General features: G+C 42.1%; 1 protein-coding gene across 1 annotated transcript in view; it reads right to left on the reverse strand.

Annotated features, from left to right (window-relative positions):
* Positions 1-1,551: 1,551 nt before the first annotated feature.
* The window catches only part of Atxn10 (ataxin 10), a 128,940-nt gene continuing 111,961 nt past the window's right edge, over positions 1,552-18,530 (reverse strand). Inside the window, exons 11-12 of the mRNA XM_055627047.1 lie at positions 2,343-2,530; positions 1,552-1,847 (exon numbers count right to left, since the gene is read on the reverse strand). Coding sequence (XP_055483022.1) covers positions 1,845-1,847; positions 2,343-2,530 — 191 coding nt within the window. The 3' untranslated portion in view covers positions 1,552-1,844. The remainder of the gene's footprint in view (positions 1,848-2,342; positions 2,531-18,530) is intronic.

Here is an 18,530-nt window from a genome sequence, read left to right on the forward strand (position 1 = left end):
AATGAAGTAAGCCAAAACTTTGTCAATTTGCTCTTGAAAAAAATATGGTCACAAAACTCACTGTGACTATTTAGTATCTTTACAAATTCTGTGGTGCTGCCCTGCTTCCCACCCCCACAAAGGACTGACTGAGGTGGCAAATTAATCCTCTACAGCGTGTAAAACAAGGTTCTGGGAAGCCCCAAACCCACTGGTAGAGCACAGGGAAGCTGTTGTGCTCAATCCCTCATCTCCCTGGAATCAAAAGGAGCCACAATGCAGTCATCAGCATGTTTTCACTCTGCGAGACCCACACTTCCTATTTAGAGCACACAGCCATACCCCATTCTGCATTCTCACAAGGCTCCTTTTATTTACTTGTGTTTGTTATTATATGGTGCATGCCGACATGTTTGTGTGACTCCACTGGTGTGTACATACCCATTGAGAGGAAAAGAGAATGTCCATTGTAAACTTGTTAAAAGGAGAAAGGGACCCCCACTGTTTCCCCTTTGGCCAGACCTCTATGGAGAAAGGATTTTAACTCTTGGTGCCCCAGAAGGGAATGGCTTCTTTGTGTACTTTACATTTTGCAATGGCTGAACATCACAAATTCATCTTACCTATCATAGGCCTGGAACCTGATGTTTCTTCAGTTGCACAGCTCCCATCAGACAGGGAGCTATATATGGGGAAACTGTCATTTCATTAATAGCTCAAGCTGTTCTTACAAAGCAAAGTAATTCTGGCCAGGAAGAAACTTACAAGGTCTCGATTTTGGAATAGTATTTTTGTGAAGCTTTTGATTGGGTCTTTACTCGTTTTATTTTTGAAGTATAAACACAAACTATGTGATGTCTCTGGATATTTTAGTTTTGAACATGCTTGTTTAGGAAAATAATGCTAAGCACCCTGCGACATGACCCACCCGATCATGGTAATTTTATTAGTGATTCAGGTGGCTAGTGTCTCCATAATCCAGTTTTACCTGGTATAAAAATTTAATGAAAGCTAGCTAGATTTGCACTTCCAAATTAAATTTGTACTTATGGCAACAAAACTAAAAGTGAGTGGTCTTTCTGTAACAGCCACACTTTTAAGCAGAAGATGATAGGACGTGCCTTTCACACACCAGAGGCACTGCATATCAAACAGTAAAAAAGCATTCCCTTCTGTGTCAGAAAGGCATGAATGTTGGCAAGACATAAGTAAGTATCTGCCTTTCCACGGAGTTCCTAACTCTACGTCAGCCTGGGATGCAAACAGTTAAGTGCCCACATGTTCTCTCACCCATTCTCACCCTTTTCTAACTTCCAAAGGACAAGGCTCAGTGACAACACAGTAAGCGAAATGAAGAGGGAGGGTTCTCAGATTAATTAACTGGAAATGAGTCATGTCAATGTTTTGGAAAGGCAGAAGGGGAGAAAAAAGATTGGTAGAATTAATCACAGTGAGAAACTTACTTCAAGTGCCTGCCAGAGTTCAGAAATCCAATGAGAAGCAGAGAATCAAAGGGATGAAGCATACTTGCCATCTGAAAGGATGTAGAGAATCCAATCAAGGGTCCCAGTCTTTGCCAAGTAAGGGCTATGCCCTCAAGAGTGTTTATTATCCACTACAACAGTAAGCACAACGTATATGACTGGAAAGCTCATTCTCCCCAGAGGGACAAAGGTGAGGCAGACATTACACTTACTGCAAAGAAATAAAGAAAATGTCCACTTGTAGCTTACACACACTGAACTCTAAAGGATGGAGAGGTTCCCGCATTTGTGCTCTACATTTCCAGTACTTGTGATTCCATATACTGTAGAGATGAGAGATCCATGAGACAGAATCTGAACATGTTCACATGGAGAGGTCATTCACTAAAGAGAAAAAAACAAAACAAAACAAAACAGAAACAGGGTCATAGATACAGCACATCTATTTACAAAAGCATCAAAGGGACAATGCAGAGCTTTGCTTATGTCATGGTCATGGGGAACTGGGAAGCTCCTTAAAGGACACATGCAACAGCACACACAAACAACAACAAAACACACACATACACAAACCTTCAGTGAACTCTGCTACTTAAAAGAGAGCCTAGTTCTGGTCAGGAACTTGCTTATATCATGTATAAATTTCAGTATATTTTTTGTATGTCATGCTCTGCATAAAGTTGTTGTTTTAAACAATGGCATCATAAAGCCTGATCAAAAAGTTCTTTGTAGCGCTATTTAGTGCTGTCTGGTAACCACGTCATGGGGCAACTTCTGCCTTCCATGTTTTCTCTAAAGACTGCTGACTCCCAAGGTCACAGGGGTACAGGAACAGCTTTCAGGGAGAGACTGGAGGACAGTTCACATGAGGGTACTTACAGGTGGGGGGATGTCTTTTTTAGACTTCAGAATCAGTTTCTCCCCATTCTTTTCAACTTCAAAACCCATTTTCTTCAGCAGGGACACATCTGCCAATCCCTGCTCCTCCATTTTTGCAATGAAATCTTGGTTTTGGCTGTTGTCCTCAGTGAGATTTCGGACAGCATACACCACCCACTGCGTCATAACTGGAGGCAGAGTGAAGGAATTTAACAACACACTTCCTCATTTTTGTAACTCACATGACTGAGAGGTAAAAAGTGCAGGAGCACAAGAATACCGATGGGATTTTCTAGAGTGTTAGAGAGAATATAAATATGCATTCAAAGAGGAAACCATTTAAAAAGCTATAAAGGTGCACATGAGCTTGTGGGTATAGCACGTGATTCAGCAACCAGCCCCGGAGAATGGCTCACTGAGTGTCTGATCACACACACACACACACACACACACACACACACACACACACCCAGAGCAGCTATTCTGAGGTTTGTGAGCACAGCAGTACACATGTGTACACTCCTGGACATGATGTCAAGTCATTAGGGAAGGACAAGGGGAGCTCTGAGACAAGTCAGAGGCGGTGGGAAAAAAATCAGACAGGAAACTAGTTCTGTTTAAAGTGCAGTTATCAGTAAGAATGGTTTCCTAGGAGTCACCATGGAATTTCTCTCATTCAGTATTTCAGAGACAAAGCTTCAGCTGTGAAGGATTTGCTAGGTCCAGTGTGAAACACTCATGCCCTAAAAGCACACGACCCTCACTGCCTCCCCATGCCCAGGCTCCCAAATGAAATGCCCTGCTTGGTGTCCCTACATCAGAATGAAGATGACAGAAGCGCAGGATCACATCTCTGGTAACACTCAGGAAAACTGAAAATTGCTACTATATGGCATCCTGTAAGACAGAGACCACTGAGGATAGGCTTTTTGTTTGTGTCTCCACTTTGGTCCGGGGGGTGGGGTGGGGAGAACCATAGGAGCCTATTGTAATGTAAATACATTTTCAGAGAAATAGGCCTATGTGTTCATGATCAGTAGAGTACCAGAATACTGTGTGTGCTGGGGATCAAAACCATGATCCAAATGAATGCTATGTTGTGCAAGCACACTAGACCACTGTGTTACATCCCCAGCACACACACAAAAAGGAAGGATCCTTTTCCTGATGGCCATTAGATACACTTACTCAGACAGTTCCAAAGGCAGAGCAGGGGTGCATGTATCTCTAAAAGGCATGAGACCAAGTTTCTGATCCTGCCCTAGGCTTCTCTGACAAGAGGACTGGTTCTGAGACATTCCTAGATTTCTGATCAGAAGTGAAATCCAAGAGAAGCTGTCTACAGTAATAAAGCCAGTGCTCTTTTTGTAGTACTTTAAAGAAATTGAACCCATTCACTACAAAGGACTCAAGCATTACAAACAGGGCACTAAATGACTGCAGGGTATTTGTGGGGTTTTAAAAAATTGTGCCATCCTTGTCTCTAGCACCAACCCTGGTTCATAACCCTATCAAATCCTTCTACACCACCTCAGGCCGGCCCTCTTCCTAACCATGATCCTTTTTCTGGCTGGCCTCTCTCAGACCTTCATCACAGACTGGGCTCATGTTTGTGGGACTGTGGGGCCTGGCACAGAGCAGAGTCCTACTTAGCAGCCTTGAATGAATGAATGGATGGTCTGTTGGTCTTTGAAGGTTTATCACTGAAACCACTTGAGGGTATCAATGGCTGAGTGTTTCCGAAGGCACAGGACAGAAGCGGTGCTTGCTGGCGGATGTTGAGTCTGCACTTATCTCCACTTTGGTGGAGACTGTTTTCACCTGAAAATCTGTCTGCCATCCGTCATGACAAGGCCCAGCTCCTTTATAAGGCTCTGCTTCTTTTCTGAAAGCTGAATCCAGACAAATACTGAAATAAAACCCCAATTTGCATTTTTCCCCTTTCCATGGTTGGTGAGTCTCCACACTTGCCATCACATAAAATATAAAAATAACATTTTCAGGTGCCAGACACTTCCAACACATGAAGTAATTTCTGGGCAAATTATTTGCTGTGACTCTTTTTACACCTAAGTTGACACTATCATTATACAAACTCATTTTTTCACTTTTTATAGAAAACAGGAAGCAGCAATTATGAGAAGTGACTAAAGAAGCAAACATTTGAGGCATAAACTCAGAAAGACAATGTGAAAGACAGGAGGTGTGGCTGGCTCACAGGTAGTTGCAAACAATAGAGGCCAAACATTTTCTCCTTTCTGGAACTTTCTGGATACTAACTTAAAGATAAGTGAACTCAAAAAGATTTGAGGTTGCTGAGACTTTTCTAAGGGCTGGGTGGCTCAGTAATGACACTTACACAGTCACTACCAGTCATAAACACAGATTATTTGGAGGAAAATATCATGACCCAAACTTCAAGTTATCAAGTCATCTGGGAAGAGTGAATGGCCCTGCACTGCTCTTGTCAGGGACCTCTTGCGTCTTAGACCTCAGCCACATCATACTTCCTGTCTTCTTATGCCCATTCTCTGCCTGGTAGTACCCCCCCCCCCCAACTTTCTTTTTAGCAGCCATTCTCAGCTGAGTCCCAGATACTGTTGGGAGGCTTTCAGGTACCTCACGACTACCCAATACCAGTGGGAACTAATGCTGCTACAGGCACCCACTCTTAGTAACACTTCTCATCACACTGTAGCTCACTTACTATGAGCACTTCATGGGCAGGCATTACACCTAGTTCATTTCTCTGTCTCCAACATCCAGCTCAGAGACATAGATCAATGCTTGTTTGTTGAGATTATGCAAGCTCCCATTAGTTGTGTGTATTTCCGTCTACCCTAGTAACTGTGAGCGTCTCAAACATGATCAGTATCTTATTCATCTGTCTTCATTCTTTGTCCTAGCACAGTTCAGGGAAATACTAGCTGAATGTGTAGAGGCAAGTGCATCCTCTTTAGTGGCATGCAGGCAGAGCCACGATGGCATTGACATGACCCCCACACCAGTAGTGTTCTTCCCCACTTCTCAGTGGTTTCCTGAGTCATGGCTTTGTAGGTCTAAAATTCCAGGATAGCAAACCCAACAGAAACACAAGCCGGGCAAGGATACACTGTGTAAACAAAAGGGCCAAGACAACCAAACACCGGCAGAATTCCATGGAAAGGTGACTTCAAACACATTCAACTCGCATGGGCAGGGCTAGGAACACTGTGAGCATGATAATTTATCATCAACTAACTCCCAAGGGTTTAGAAGCTAATTTGTGTAGAAAAAACAAACAAACAAAAACAAAACAACCTGGTGTGATGGCTACTGTCTGTACGAAGAAAAGACAGCTTTGTAGATGAATGGGTATGACAAGAACCCTACAGAAGATGCAGGGCCACAGCTGGGCCTTCAGGCATACTTTTCCAGGACAAAACATAATGGAACCAACAACCTAAGAGAAGAAGTCTTGAGGGCCAAGCAGCAAAGGCATTCTTGTCTTTTCTAAAATTGGCAGTGAGAGTGTCAAGATGTGGAAGTGAAAGCAGTAGAAGGGTTGGAGAGAACTCTAGTCACAAGAAGATACTGGAACCAACACCTGAGGCACCTGGGAATCAGAAATATATGATGGATTACCAACAGCAGCACATGTCATTTAACTATGTAGTTAACATTTTTTCATGTTAACAGTGACATCAATCAGCTTTCCTAGGAGTCCATGAAGCTGAGTCCTGCACATGTTCTCAGTGGACAAGGAGAAAGCCTCCTTCCTCCAAGTGAGCACCAGCAGCTGAGGCACACTGTCCATCAACAGAACAAACGCTGCCTAAGGGTCCCCTGCACTGTTTCTGTTCGAATGAGAACGCCTGGGCACTGCTATCCAGGGCTTCAGATTACACAAGAACTTCTCATACACTGTAGTGTTCAGATCAGGGCAAACATACCTATATCATCCAATATTTTTTCTTTTACTGTTAGTTTACCTATTATTAGAGTGCTTATGCAGAGCTTATGGGGTGTGCCTGCCATGCGTGTAGGGGACAGGACATTTTCTCCATACACCTGTACATAGGTTCTGGGGCTTGAACTAAGGTTGCCAGACTTGCAGAACAAGTGCCTTTCCCTTCAATGAGCCACCCTGTTGGCTCTCTTTCCCCCCTTTTATTTGTGTGTGCGCACGGGTACACATGCATGTACACATGGGGTGCACACGTGGAAGTCAGAACTGGGTCTTTTTTTTTCCAGGTGTTGAGACCCAGGCCACAGAGACCACAGTGGCGGTTAGTACTGCCAGGGTGTCCATGCTCTGTGGACTTGGTTTCCTCCGTGTGGGTTCTGGGATCAAACTCAGGTTGCCACGCTTGCAAGCACCTTTACTCACTAAGCAATGTTGTTAGCACCAACATCACCATTTCTTTATAGTGAAAAGAATCAACATCATTTCTCCCAACATCCTGAAATTAAAGGTGCACTACTGTTAATTAGTCACCCTACTGTTCAATGGCACCCGAACTTCTTATTCCTATCTGACCGTAACTCAGTATTCACAGATGACAAAATGAAAGTACCCTTTCAGGAGATTGAACCAGGAAAGAGAAACACTGTAAAACACAATCTTGAGAGCTGTCTGATCTGTAGCCATGGGTCATGAATATGCAGTCTCCTTGTTAGCGAGCAGTGAAAGGCTGGAGCCTGAGTAGATGGTGTAGACCTAGACAGTCTTTAAGTGTCACAAGGGAGATTAAAACAAGTCCCAGTTAATATTCACATTGCCCTCTTGTTCCCGCTGTAAAGGGACAGGGAACAAGAAAAGAATGGGGGAGAAAATTCAACATCTTCTAAAGTCTCTAATCCTACCAACACTTGAAGTCCTTTATTGTATGCTTAGCTCCGAAGAGAGAGCGCTTCTACCGTTTCCATAGCTACTACAAATAGAAGGCATGAGCCTGTTTGTCCCAAAACTGCCATGAAAGGGCCCGCAATCAGCGCTGGAGCTTTTCTACAGAACACTCTGGTGTTGTGACCCAGGCCACAGAGACCACAGTGGAAGCCAGCAGGAATGCTACTACAGCACCAGGAACACCTGTGCCGGCTGTGGGCCCACACTAAGCCTGAAGCTGTGAACAGGTTAGTTAGGAGGCTCAGTATTGGCAGGGTAGAAAACTGCATAAAAAACTTCAAAAACAGCTTAGTACCACTCAGCAGATTTATGTATAAGTCAACTTAAGTACAATCAATTGAATTAAAACGCTACCTGATAAGATAGACTTTTTCTAGTTAAAGGCAGAATGTTTTTAGGAATCAAACGCAGCACACTTCAAGTCTAAGGATGACTTGCCAAGGCCTGAACTATCTAGGAGCCTGAAGAGAATGAGGGCTGGCAAATACCTAACAAGAAACAATAAAAGTCTTATGGATTTCATACATGTTAAGGAATCAATTTCAGTGTCTAAAAGTTCAGTTCTAACTTCCATATGGCCAGAACCAATCACATGAGTGACCTGTGGCTTCTCTGAGAGCTAAGTAGTTGTAATGACAGTAGGCCAAAGATGCACAGGCATGTACCATGCTGCCCCTCAGAAGTTGACCTGTGTCTTTGGTTATACAAGGAACTAAACAAGTAACTATTAAAAGTATGGGTTTGGAAAACTTATGTCTCATTGATAAGAATTTAAATGTCATGAACTCAGTGGCTGGCTCTTTGATCACCACTTCTCCCCCCCTCCCCCCGGAGGAGGGGCAACCTTACCAGGCCACAGAGGAGGACAATGCAGACAGTCCTAATGAGACCTGATAGGCTAGGGTCAGATGAAAGGGGAGGAGGACCTCCCCTATCAATGGACTGGGGAAAGGGCATGGGAGGAGAAGAGGGAGGGAGGGCAGGAATGGGAGGGAATGAGAGAAGGGGCTATAGCTGGGATACAGGGTGAATAAATTGTAATAAATAAAAAAAATTTAAAAAGAATTTAAATGTCATACTTGATTAGGATTTATGTATACTTCATATAATATCTGTATATGTACATCACACAATAGTTAATCTTTACCTACATAGTATGTTGTAAGTTATTTTAGACAGTGAGCCAGTGAAGGAATGGGATTTACATGCATACAGCTTTGCAGGGACTATTGCTATAGGGCAGACATCAGACATGGAGCTCCCCCAATAAACTGCACTGTGAGAACGTAGTCAATGACAGACGAGTCTCCTTCAAGGGCCTTTACTAAACATGCCAGGAAAGGGTTTTCTGAGAATTAGAGTGAATGATAAATACCTACATCACAACTAACAACCTTTCCAAACTATGCAAAACTCAAGTGTTGGACCACAGCAAGCAGTCCTGCTATCAAACTGTTCTGGAATGCTTTACATTATTAAAAACCAAGTGTGCTTATTTCCATCATATAAAGTAGGCAAAACATGGGGGTAGAGACCGGGAACACAGTGTGCTCAGCTCCCTCTGCCCCTCTTGGTAGAAGCTGGGCAGCCTCCTCTCTGAGGCAGGATTAGCTCATGGAAAGGAAAGGAAAGCAATGCTACTTGGGAAGTCCAGCTTCATGGCTCATGCTCTGCAGGGAAGAAGGTCTGGTAGAATCATGGTCATAACAGAGGCTGGAAGAAGAGATCATGGAGACGAGAGGGCAGAAAGGATGGTAGTGATTGGTGGGTAAAGGTGTCTACTCTTTCATGAAGCCATACGTTTCTTTGCATAGGCCAGTCATTCTTAGACATCCAGAGATATTCCTGTTGCTTTCATTATAAAGTCCATTTCATCACTCTTAACTTTATCATTACCTGTGGTTACCAACACTCATTCAGTACATACTATTCTCATTCAGAAACTAAAGAGAAAGGCTGAAGAGGGGCAGATCCTCCCGCGCTCCTTTCATGGTGCTGGAACCAGTGCACACAGTAACCACCGCAAACCACCCACGCTGGCCCTTCCTACTGCTCTAAATTGTTGGACTATCTGGTATCTAATTTTCTTCTGTATTTTGTATTTTAATACAAGTGAACATCTGTGCTCCAAGTGTCTCAGTGAGTGCTGCATGTGCTGTTTCACAGCTTGCAGCCTGTTGTCTTAACAGCGTCTAACAAATCACAGCTCTCGTCATGTGTGCATACCTGGCCACTTACTAATGAATGGCTAACTGCCAACACTGAAAGAGGTAAAAAGGAAAAACAAATAGAAGAGGGTGGGAAAGAAAAAACTGCCACATTTGTGAATCATAAGTCACAGTATGAAGAATATGGAATATGTGTTCTTAATACTTGCTCCAAATAGCTTCTGCTTATACAGAGGGAAGGCACCTCAGAACCATCACTCTTTAGAGGCTAACCACTTTTCCTGTCCTCTCCAGCCACAAGTGAGACAGAAAGAAATTTCAGAAATGGTGTGATACTTCAGAGCTTTGAACTACCTGAAGAGCACTGTCACTGGAGACTCATTCCTCTGTGCACAGTCCACACTGGCACTTACGAAAAAAAAAAGACATTCACTGTCTTTACAACATATAACTTGCTTTTCCTAGAGTGACCTTTAAATTTGAGGTGAGATACTGTTTCAAGGGCTCCTCCTTGAAGCCCACACATCTCTCCACCTTATGAAAGCTCCAACTTCCCGATAGCATCTGTGGGCAGGGTGGGGAACCACGCCACATACCGCTCTCCGTCTGGACCCTGGCTGGGTTCCGTGCTCTCTCCTTCAATCCCAGATGCATTACCATCCAGCATCCAAGATGAGAAAGAAAACATACTGTAGGCCCGTCCAGCTGGCAGTGAAGTCATGGGAAGACGACATTCCCCCTGCCAGGCAGTCATCACATGCACTGCCCACTCCAAATGCTTCTGTGGCGAGCAAGGGCTGTGCTCTCAGGTACCTTGTCTTCACGGGGTTTTGGTGGTGAAGGATCTTAGAGCACTGAAACCAATTTTGTACATTACATATTCTGGAATCCTTTTTACTACCCACTTCAAAGCAGAGCGTGGTACAAAGCAGGCACAGTCTGGCATCCCTATCACACTACAGGTTTCAGGATCAGAAACAACCAATACCACTTCTAACCCAGACCACACCAAAGGGCTTCAGGGCCACAAGTGGTTCCATTTGTATTTGGGCAGCACTGTGACATCACTTCTGAGACTAAAGGGGCTGCTGCATGCAGCACATGCACTGAACACAGGGCACACAAGCTGGGCTCTACAGCCCACTAGGGTGCTGTCCTTCCTGTGCTCCCTGACTCTTGGAAAGTGTATGCTGCTTACCAGCTGCCCTGAGCTGCGGCCTTTGGTGAGCACAGCTTAAGTGGTCTAGCTGTTAAGCAGAGGTGGCTTGCTCAGGGCCTGTCAGATCTGGGCTATGAGACGCTGAGGCACACATGCACATGTACAGCACAAGCACAGCCGCCTTCACTCTTGTCGGGGGAACAGCTGGGGAGAATATCAGGCTTCTAAAGCAAACAATGCCAGGACTCCAGTCATACCCACGTCTCCACTAACAGTGTCATGGCTGAGCTTTACTGCCTGAAAGAGGAACTCAGGACACAGCAGAAAAACAGCAAGGCCCCTCCTGCTGGGTGAAGAGACGTTTATAAAATACACAGAACTCTGGAATACAGGAGACATCAGAAAAGTCACTTCATCTGAATCCATTCAGAGAATACTACCTCTCTCAGTACAGGCAGAGCTTTGTAAGAGGAATTCTCTTCAGTGTCTCTCCCACTTGCCAAGACTGAGAGGAGAATGGTCAGTGTACTTATGTAAAACAAGAAAAGTAATAATAAAAACAACAGCAGCAGACTCTGCCAATGTAGTATGAGACAGTACCTGTTTTAAGCACTTACTAACCCTATGGTTGCCCTCATCCTACTGAAGAGATTGAGTTTCCATGGCCTGCATTAAAGAGTGGTGAAGCCAGGGCACAGACACAGGCATTGTGGCTCCAGCACTCACCTCCCATCTCAAGGATAGAAAGCTTCTAAACATGCCCATGGGGACTGAATCCCCAGAAGCAGGGCTCTCCTCCTGGAACTAGGAGTTTCACGCTCTGCCTAGATCTTAAGGAAGGGAAGACTGATCAAATTCGAGGCTTAAAACAGCTTTCTTTCACAGGACAACACCAACCTGCAGATAACATTCAGACCAACTCTGAAGCATCTCTGTAAAATACTTTCAGAACTAGCTAATAAACTAATGTTCAAGACGAAATGAAAAAGTGGAGCAGAAAAAGTAATCCCATCTAAATTATAGGAGATTAGTGTTGGTCTAGCACTAATGACATTTCAGAACCAATAAAGTATAGCCAAGGGTCAAAAACAGTTCTTAGCTAGGAAGGATTAAATGAAGAACACAAATAGCAAAGAGCTTCTGGTGGATTTGAGAGAAGACAAGATACAGCAGGCAGCAATGAGCCAGGAAAGTCCCATCCTGTGAATGCTGGGGGCCTGGGCATTTGGCCCACCAAGGTGATATTACTAGTCCCCTGAGGGAAGGGGGGTTGGTCATGGGTCACATGGCCATGCTGATATGATGCTTTTGGCCCTTCCCCTCTCAAAGGCCTCCAGGAAGTCAGCAGGCAGAAGAAGAGAGGGCCTAAAGAAGTAGGATCAGACAGAGAGGTGTGTAAATACATAATTAGGAGGAGGTGGCTGGAGAGTTGCTCTGATTCTTTCTCTCAGCATGGAAACCAATAAGCCTGCCTTCTTATCAGGAATGTGCCATCTGCATCTTTTTACCCACCAAAGGGCAGCCTACAACAGAAACTTATGATATGAAAACAAGAGCCAATAAACACCTTAGACTATTTTAAAGTTAGTTAAGTTGCAGTGCTGATACTAAATTTCTAAAGTTCTTTAATACTTCTTCTAGTCCTAGGTATTTTGCTTTTATGGGAGAAATTAGAGAAGTGTAACAGTGCTGTTATGGTTGGTTTTGTCTGTCTGCAGTCCTAGGGCCTTGGTGCATGCTAGGCAAGCACTGTGCCCCTGTTGTATTCCTTTCTAGAAATTAACACTTGAATGTCTTCCTGTCTTATAGAGACAATATGACTTGCTATTTATACTAAAATTAGAGCAATGAACTGAGATCCCAAGAAAAACTCTGACTGTTCATCACATATTAGAATATTCCTCCACTTAATCACATCCCAAGTGAGGTAATCCAGAAGCAGAAAGACACAAATGATATATACTCACTTATAAGTGGATGTTAGCCATATAATATAGGATAAACATACAAAATCTATAGCCCTAAAGAAGCTAAACAACGAGGACAGTAGGGAAGATGCTTAATCCTCATTGAGAAGGGCAAACAGGATAGACAATGGAAGAAGAGGAGGACAGGGAACACGACAGGAGCCCTCCACAGAGGACCTCTGAAAGACTCTACCCACCAGGGTATCGAAGGAGATACTGACACTCGTGGATAAACTTTGGGCAGAGTGCCTGAATCCTTGTGGAAGAAGAGGGAGATAGAAAGACCTGGAGGAGTCAGGATCTCCACAAGGAGAACAACAGAGCCAAAATACCTGGGCTCAGGGGGTCCTGCAGAGACGAATACTCCAACTAAGGACCATGCATGGACAGGACCTAGACCCCCTGTTCAAAGGAAGCCCATTGGCTGCTCAGTTTCCAAGTAGGTTCCCTAGTAAGGGGTACAGAGGCTGTCTCTGACATGAACTCAGTGGCTGGCTCTTTGATCACCTCCTCCTGGGGGTGCAGCCTTGCCAGGCCACATAGGAAGATGATGCAGCCAGCCTTGATAAGACCTGATAAGCTTGGGTCAGATAGAAGGGGAGGAAGTCCTCCCCTATCAGGGGACTAGGGAAAGGACATAGGGGTAGAAGAGGAAGGGGGCTATAGAGGAGATACAAAGTGAATAAATTGTAATAAATAAATATATAAATAAAATTAAAAAAATTTAAAAAGTAACATGAAGACGTCATATGCCTGGATCATGGGTCCCAGTTCTAGCTCTAGTATACAGCTTGTAGTAGCAGTCATTTCAAATGCAAATGGGCACACTGCCATACCTCTTTGCCTCAGTTCCCTCATTCATAAAACAAGGATCACAGGTTTTCTTGTAGTAGGTAAGGTGATGGTGTCAGGTTCATGGACATAAAGTCTGAAGTGGATTGCCATCATGTTGCTAACCATCTAACAGCTTTGACCACTCATAAAACCATTTCCCACAACTTGCTCTTTTTCAAAAAATAAGGGTAGTATTTTATGGATGGTAATAAAGATGAAATAAAATCACAATGCCGATGTATAAAAATTGTTAAGTAGATGTTTTGACCTTTGGATCCAAAAGATCAGGAAGCAATGTGAGCCCTGATGAGGGACTCAGTACAAGGTAAGACTGCTGCATTCTGTTCTTCTAAGTTCTTACTACAATGAAACACAACTCACCATCTTTACCACTTCTCAGTGCACAGTTCGGTGGTATTAGACATGGCTGTTACACCATCTCTACAACTCTCTCAGCGTGTGTGGTGTATGTGGTGCACACGTGGAGGTCAAGAGATGGTGCTGGATACTTACTGGCTTCTAATATCTTTTTGACACAGGGCCTCTCTCTCTCTCTGAATCTAAAGTGTGTCATTTCTGCTAGGTTGGCTGGCCAACTCTTCTTGCTTGTGCAGCAGGCATTTTGCCCATGAGACCATCTTTCCCACCTTCTCCATAACCTATGATGCTGTGCAACTGAAACTCTAAACCCATTAAGGAGCAATGCTCCTTTTTTCCAAGAAAAAAAAAAATTGAACTCAGGGCCTCTGAAAGAGCATCCAGTGCTCTCAAATATGGAGCCACCTCCAGCCTCCTGGCTTCCACTTTCTAGTTCCATGATTAAGACTATTCTATGTACCTCCTACAAGGAGGCAGAGACAATAAATGTTATTTTGTGACTGACTTATTTTATGGCCTCAAGGTTCATAGCATGTGATACACAGCTGGCCAAGTAATATTCTATGACACAAAGACCATATTTTGCTTTCCTATTCATTACCTGGATGGACACCTAGGCTGCATCCAGAATTTAGCTACCACAAATGATGCTACTATGAATAGGGGTGTAAAAATATCTCCGAGGTTCTGCTTTCAGTTCTGAACGAAGTACACCCAAAAGCAGAATAGCTGAATTGTTAAATAATCTTGTTCTTAGCTTTTTGAAGGACAGCAGTATTTCTAACAAATGTTTTTGATAGTGTATGTTTATTCCCACCAACAGTACACAAGGTTTCAATTTTCCCCAACTTTACTGAATTGGTTAACTTTCTGTATTTTTGACAGTCATCTATTGTAGAGTGTGAACTGGTATTTCATTACAGTTTTGCTGTGTATTTGCCTAATGGCCTGTGATATGGAACATATTTTTCTGTACTTACTGGTGCTTATACAGTCTAATCCTTTATTTTTCAAATCCTTTGTTCATTCTGTAATTGGCTTATGTAGGTTGGTTGTCAATCCCTTACCAAACAGATGATCCCCAAGTATTTCCTCCCATCCATAATTATCCTTTTATGGTTGGTGGTATCTTCTAATGCACAATTTTTAAAAGGTGTCATGCAGCCCTATCAGGATGTTGACTTTGTCTTTGGTATCAAAATCAAGAAAATATTCCCAAATCTAAAGATATGACACTGTCTCCCTGTGTTTTACAGTTTCAGTAAGACCGTTAGGCCTTTGATATTTTGTTGTACATAGTACTGAAAAGGGTCTCTCCATATACTCTTTCTTTAACTCCTTTTTCTTGCAAGGGGTCTCATGATGCTGTCCAGGATGAACTCCAAGTCCTGGGTTCAAGTGATCCCAGCTGCTCAGCTTCTTCATTTCTATCATCAGTCAGTGTTCAGTTTTATTTGCACTATTTGTTGGATAGACTGAAAATTCCCAATGGAACAGTCTTGGCAGCCTTGTTAAAAAATTATGTGACCACATATATGAGGGTTTATCTTTGGGCCTGCATTCTACTGTATTAGTTCTCTCTTTATGCCAATTTTAATAACTTAGATTAAGCTGTAGAACTAGGAAGCATGAGAACCCCAGCTTAGTGTTTTTGATGTTCCTGGTGTTCCCACTGAGCTATACTAAATCTGAAGATGTACTAATATTTGGGAGTAACTGATAGAAATAGTAAGAGCTTTAACTCATAAACATAGGTATATTTCCATTTCCTTACATGTTACTTCCCTTTCATGAATATCTTTATTGTATAAGCCTTCTACCTACTTAGTTAAATTAATTTCTCAGTATTTTACGATGCTACTGTAGATGGACTAGTTTCTTTTTCATGGTTCATTAGTATACAGAAATGTGATTGTTTTTAACACATTGATTCTATATCTTACTATTTTATAGAATTCATTTATTAGTTATAATAGTATTGTCTAGAACCCTAGGAGTTTTCTATATATGCAGCTAATCACCTGAACAGACAGTTTCATTTCTTCCTTTCAAACTTGTATACCCTTCACTTTTTCCTGCCTAGTAGCATCGGTTAGGACCTCCACAGCTACATCCAATGAGAATGGGGAGGCCAGCCATCCTTGCTTTGCTTTTCCTCTTAGAAGAAAGGAGTTCAGGCTTCTGTTACTGAATGGCATGCCTGCTATGGACTTTTTACACAGCTTTGGGATAGCTACAATGCATTTCTAGCTTACTGACCATTTTTTAACATGAAAGGTGCTGAATTTTGTTCAATGCCTTCTCTGCATCAGTAGAATTGGCCATACAATCTTTTCACTTGTTCTGTTAATGTGGTTTTCCAAAAGGACCAATTTAGGTTGAGCTATCCCTGCATTCCAGGAACAAATCCTGATGGATTACTGTGTATAATTCTTTTTTTTTTTTAATATGCAGTTGAATTTAGTTTGCTAGTATTTTCTTGAAGATTTCCATGCCAATATTCATAAGAAATACTGGTTTGTAGTTTCCTTGTAGTGTCTCCCTGGATTACTTTATAAGGCAATGCTTTTCTCTGTTTTGGAAAAGTTTGAGAATGGCCAGTGTTAGTTCTGTGAATGTAGAACTCACCAGGGAAGATATCAAGTCCAGGGTTTACAAGCTCCTTACCAGATACAGGTATACTCGGAGCCTCTATTTCTTAGCAATTTATGTACAGTTTCAAATCTCTATTAATTATCACAGGACCTTTATAACTCTTATTTCCAGAGAATCAGTAGTACTGTCCTCATTTCATTTCTGATTTTAGTAATTTGAGTTTCTTTCTTTTCATAGCCCACGTACATGCAGACTGCCCAACTTTTAAAGAACCAACTTTTGGGTTTTGTCACCCAACTTCATTCAGTTATGAAAGCTCTCTAGTTAATCATCTTTTAAAATTGACTGAGAGTTAATTTGTGTTACAATATAAGATCTATTATGAAAAATGCTCCAGGAAGAATTGGGGAAAATAAAGTATGCATGGCATTCTGTAAACACTGTAGATATAATTAGTGTAGCTTGCCATTTACATTCTCTGTTCTTCCTCCTTTTCTGACAGACTGTTCTACCTATTATTCAGAGTTGGGTACTGAAATAGACAGCCATTAAGAAAAAAACCTATTTTTTTCCCCTTAAACAGTTTTTTATTCATATACTTTAATGTACTTTTGGTATATAAATCTTATATTTCTTTGAATATTCTTAATTTTAAAACCTTTATATTTATCTTAGCATGTGTGTGGGTGCATGCATGCCACAATATACATGTATGAAGGTCAGAGGACAATTTGTTCAAGTTGAGTCTCTCCATGTACTAAATGAGTTTCAGGGAATGAACTCAGGTCTTCAGGTTTGGTGGCAAGTGGCTTTACCTGTGGCACCATCTCTCCTCCTCATGAGCATTTATCCCTTTCATTGTCTTTTGTAATCCCTTTGGCTTTAGAGTACATTTTATGTGATGGAAGCCACCACAGTTCTCATTAATTATTTGCTTACTCATTTTTTTCTATACATTTAAGCTTTTGTCTCTGAATCTACCTCTTCTTCCTCCTCCTCCTTCTTCGTTTTTTGTTTTTTCGAGACAGGGTTTCTCTGTGTAGTTTTGTCTGTCCTGGAACTTACTCTGTAGACCAGGCTAGATTCCAACTCAGAGATCTACCTGCCTCTACCTCCTGAGGGCTGGGATTAAAGGCATATGCCACCACCAACCAGTCTGCCCCTGAATCTAAACAGTCTCTTATAGACAGCATGACTGGATCACATTTCACCTATTGTGTTAAATATTCTTTTAACAACAGAATCTATTGATATTTAGGTAATTGTGAATAGAAAAGATTCACATATATCATTTTATAGGTTACTGAAAGGTTTACGATTTTCTTAGCCATTATTTCTTTTATGTGTAGTTAACTTCTTATGGTAAAAAATTTGAATTTCTGTTTATTTCCTTTGTGTCTTATATTTCATAGCCTTTTTAGATTTGTGGATACGATTCTAAGGTAAAAGCACTGATTTATCACAATTTAACTTATGTGATATACTTTTAAAAAGCTGCTTCTTTACAAACACAAGTGACTCATTTTTACTAGTACTTGGTGAATATTAAAAAATATCCTTCCACATTGCATGGCCCTCCATACACTAGTAATTCTTTCAAATGTATTAGTGTCTGAAATTATATAGAAAACAAAACATGGTTCTATAAACCACTGTCACATGCTAGCTTTGGAATTTCAAAGATTTACCTTTATCAATTAATTTCTTCATAGATGTGCTACCTATCTATCTACCTACCTCTTTGTTTGTTTGTTTATGTGTTATCAACTTAACACAAAATAGGTCCATGTGGGAAAAGGGAATTTGAACTGAGAAAATACCTCCATAAGACTGGCCTGTAAGCAAGTCTGTGCCACTGTTTTTGAATGGTGTGGGAGGGTCCAGGCCACTAAGGGTAGTGCCATTCCTAGGCAGGCATTCCTAGTTGGGCAAGCAATAGTGAACGAGCTAGCTGGAAGCATAAACAAAATAAACTCTTTCCTTCCAATGCTGCTTTTGGTCACAAGTTCTTTTTTTGTTTTGTTGAAACAGGGTTTCTCTGTGTAGCCTTAGCAGTCCTGGAACTCACTCTGTAGACCAGGCTGGCCTCAAACTCAGAACTCAGAGATCCGCCTGCCTCTGCCTTCCTAGTGCACCAACACTACCTGGCTGGTCACAAGTTTTACCAACCAATAGGAAGCAAATCAGAAAATTAGAAAA

The sequence above is a fragment of the Psammomys obesus genome, unplaced genomic scaffold (assembly GCF_907164565.1).
Source record: "Psammomys obesus unplaced genomic scaffold, mPsaObe1.curated_primary_1811, whole genome shotgun sequence".
In the NCBI taxonomy this organism is placed as follows: domain Eukaryota; kingdom Metazoa; phylum Chordata; class Mammalia; order Rodentia; family Muridae; genus Psammomys; species Psammomys obesus.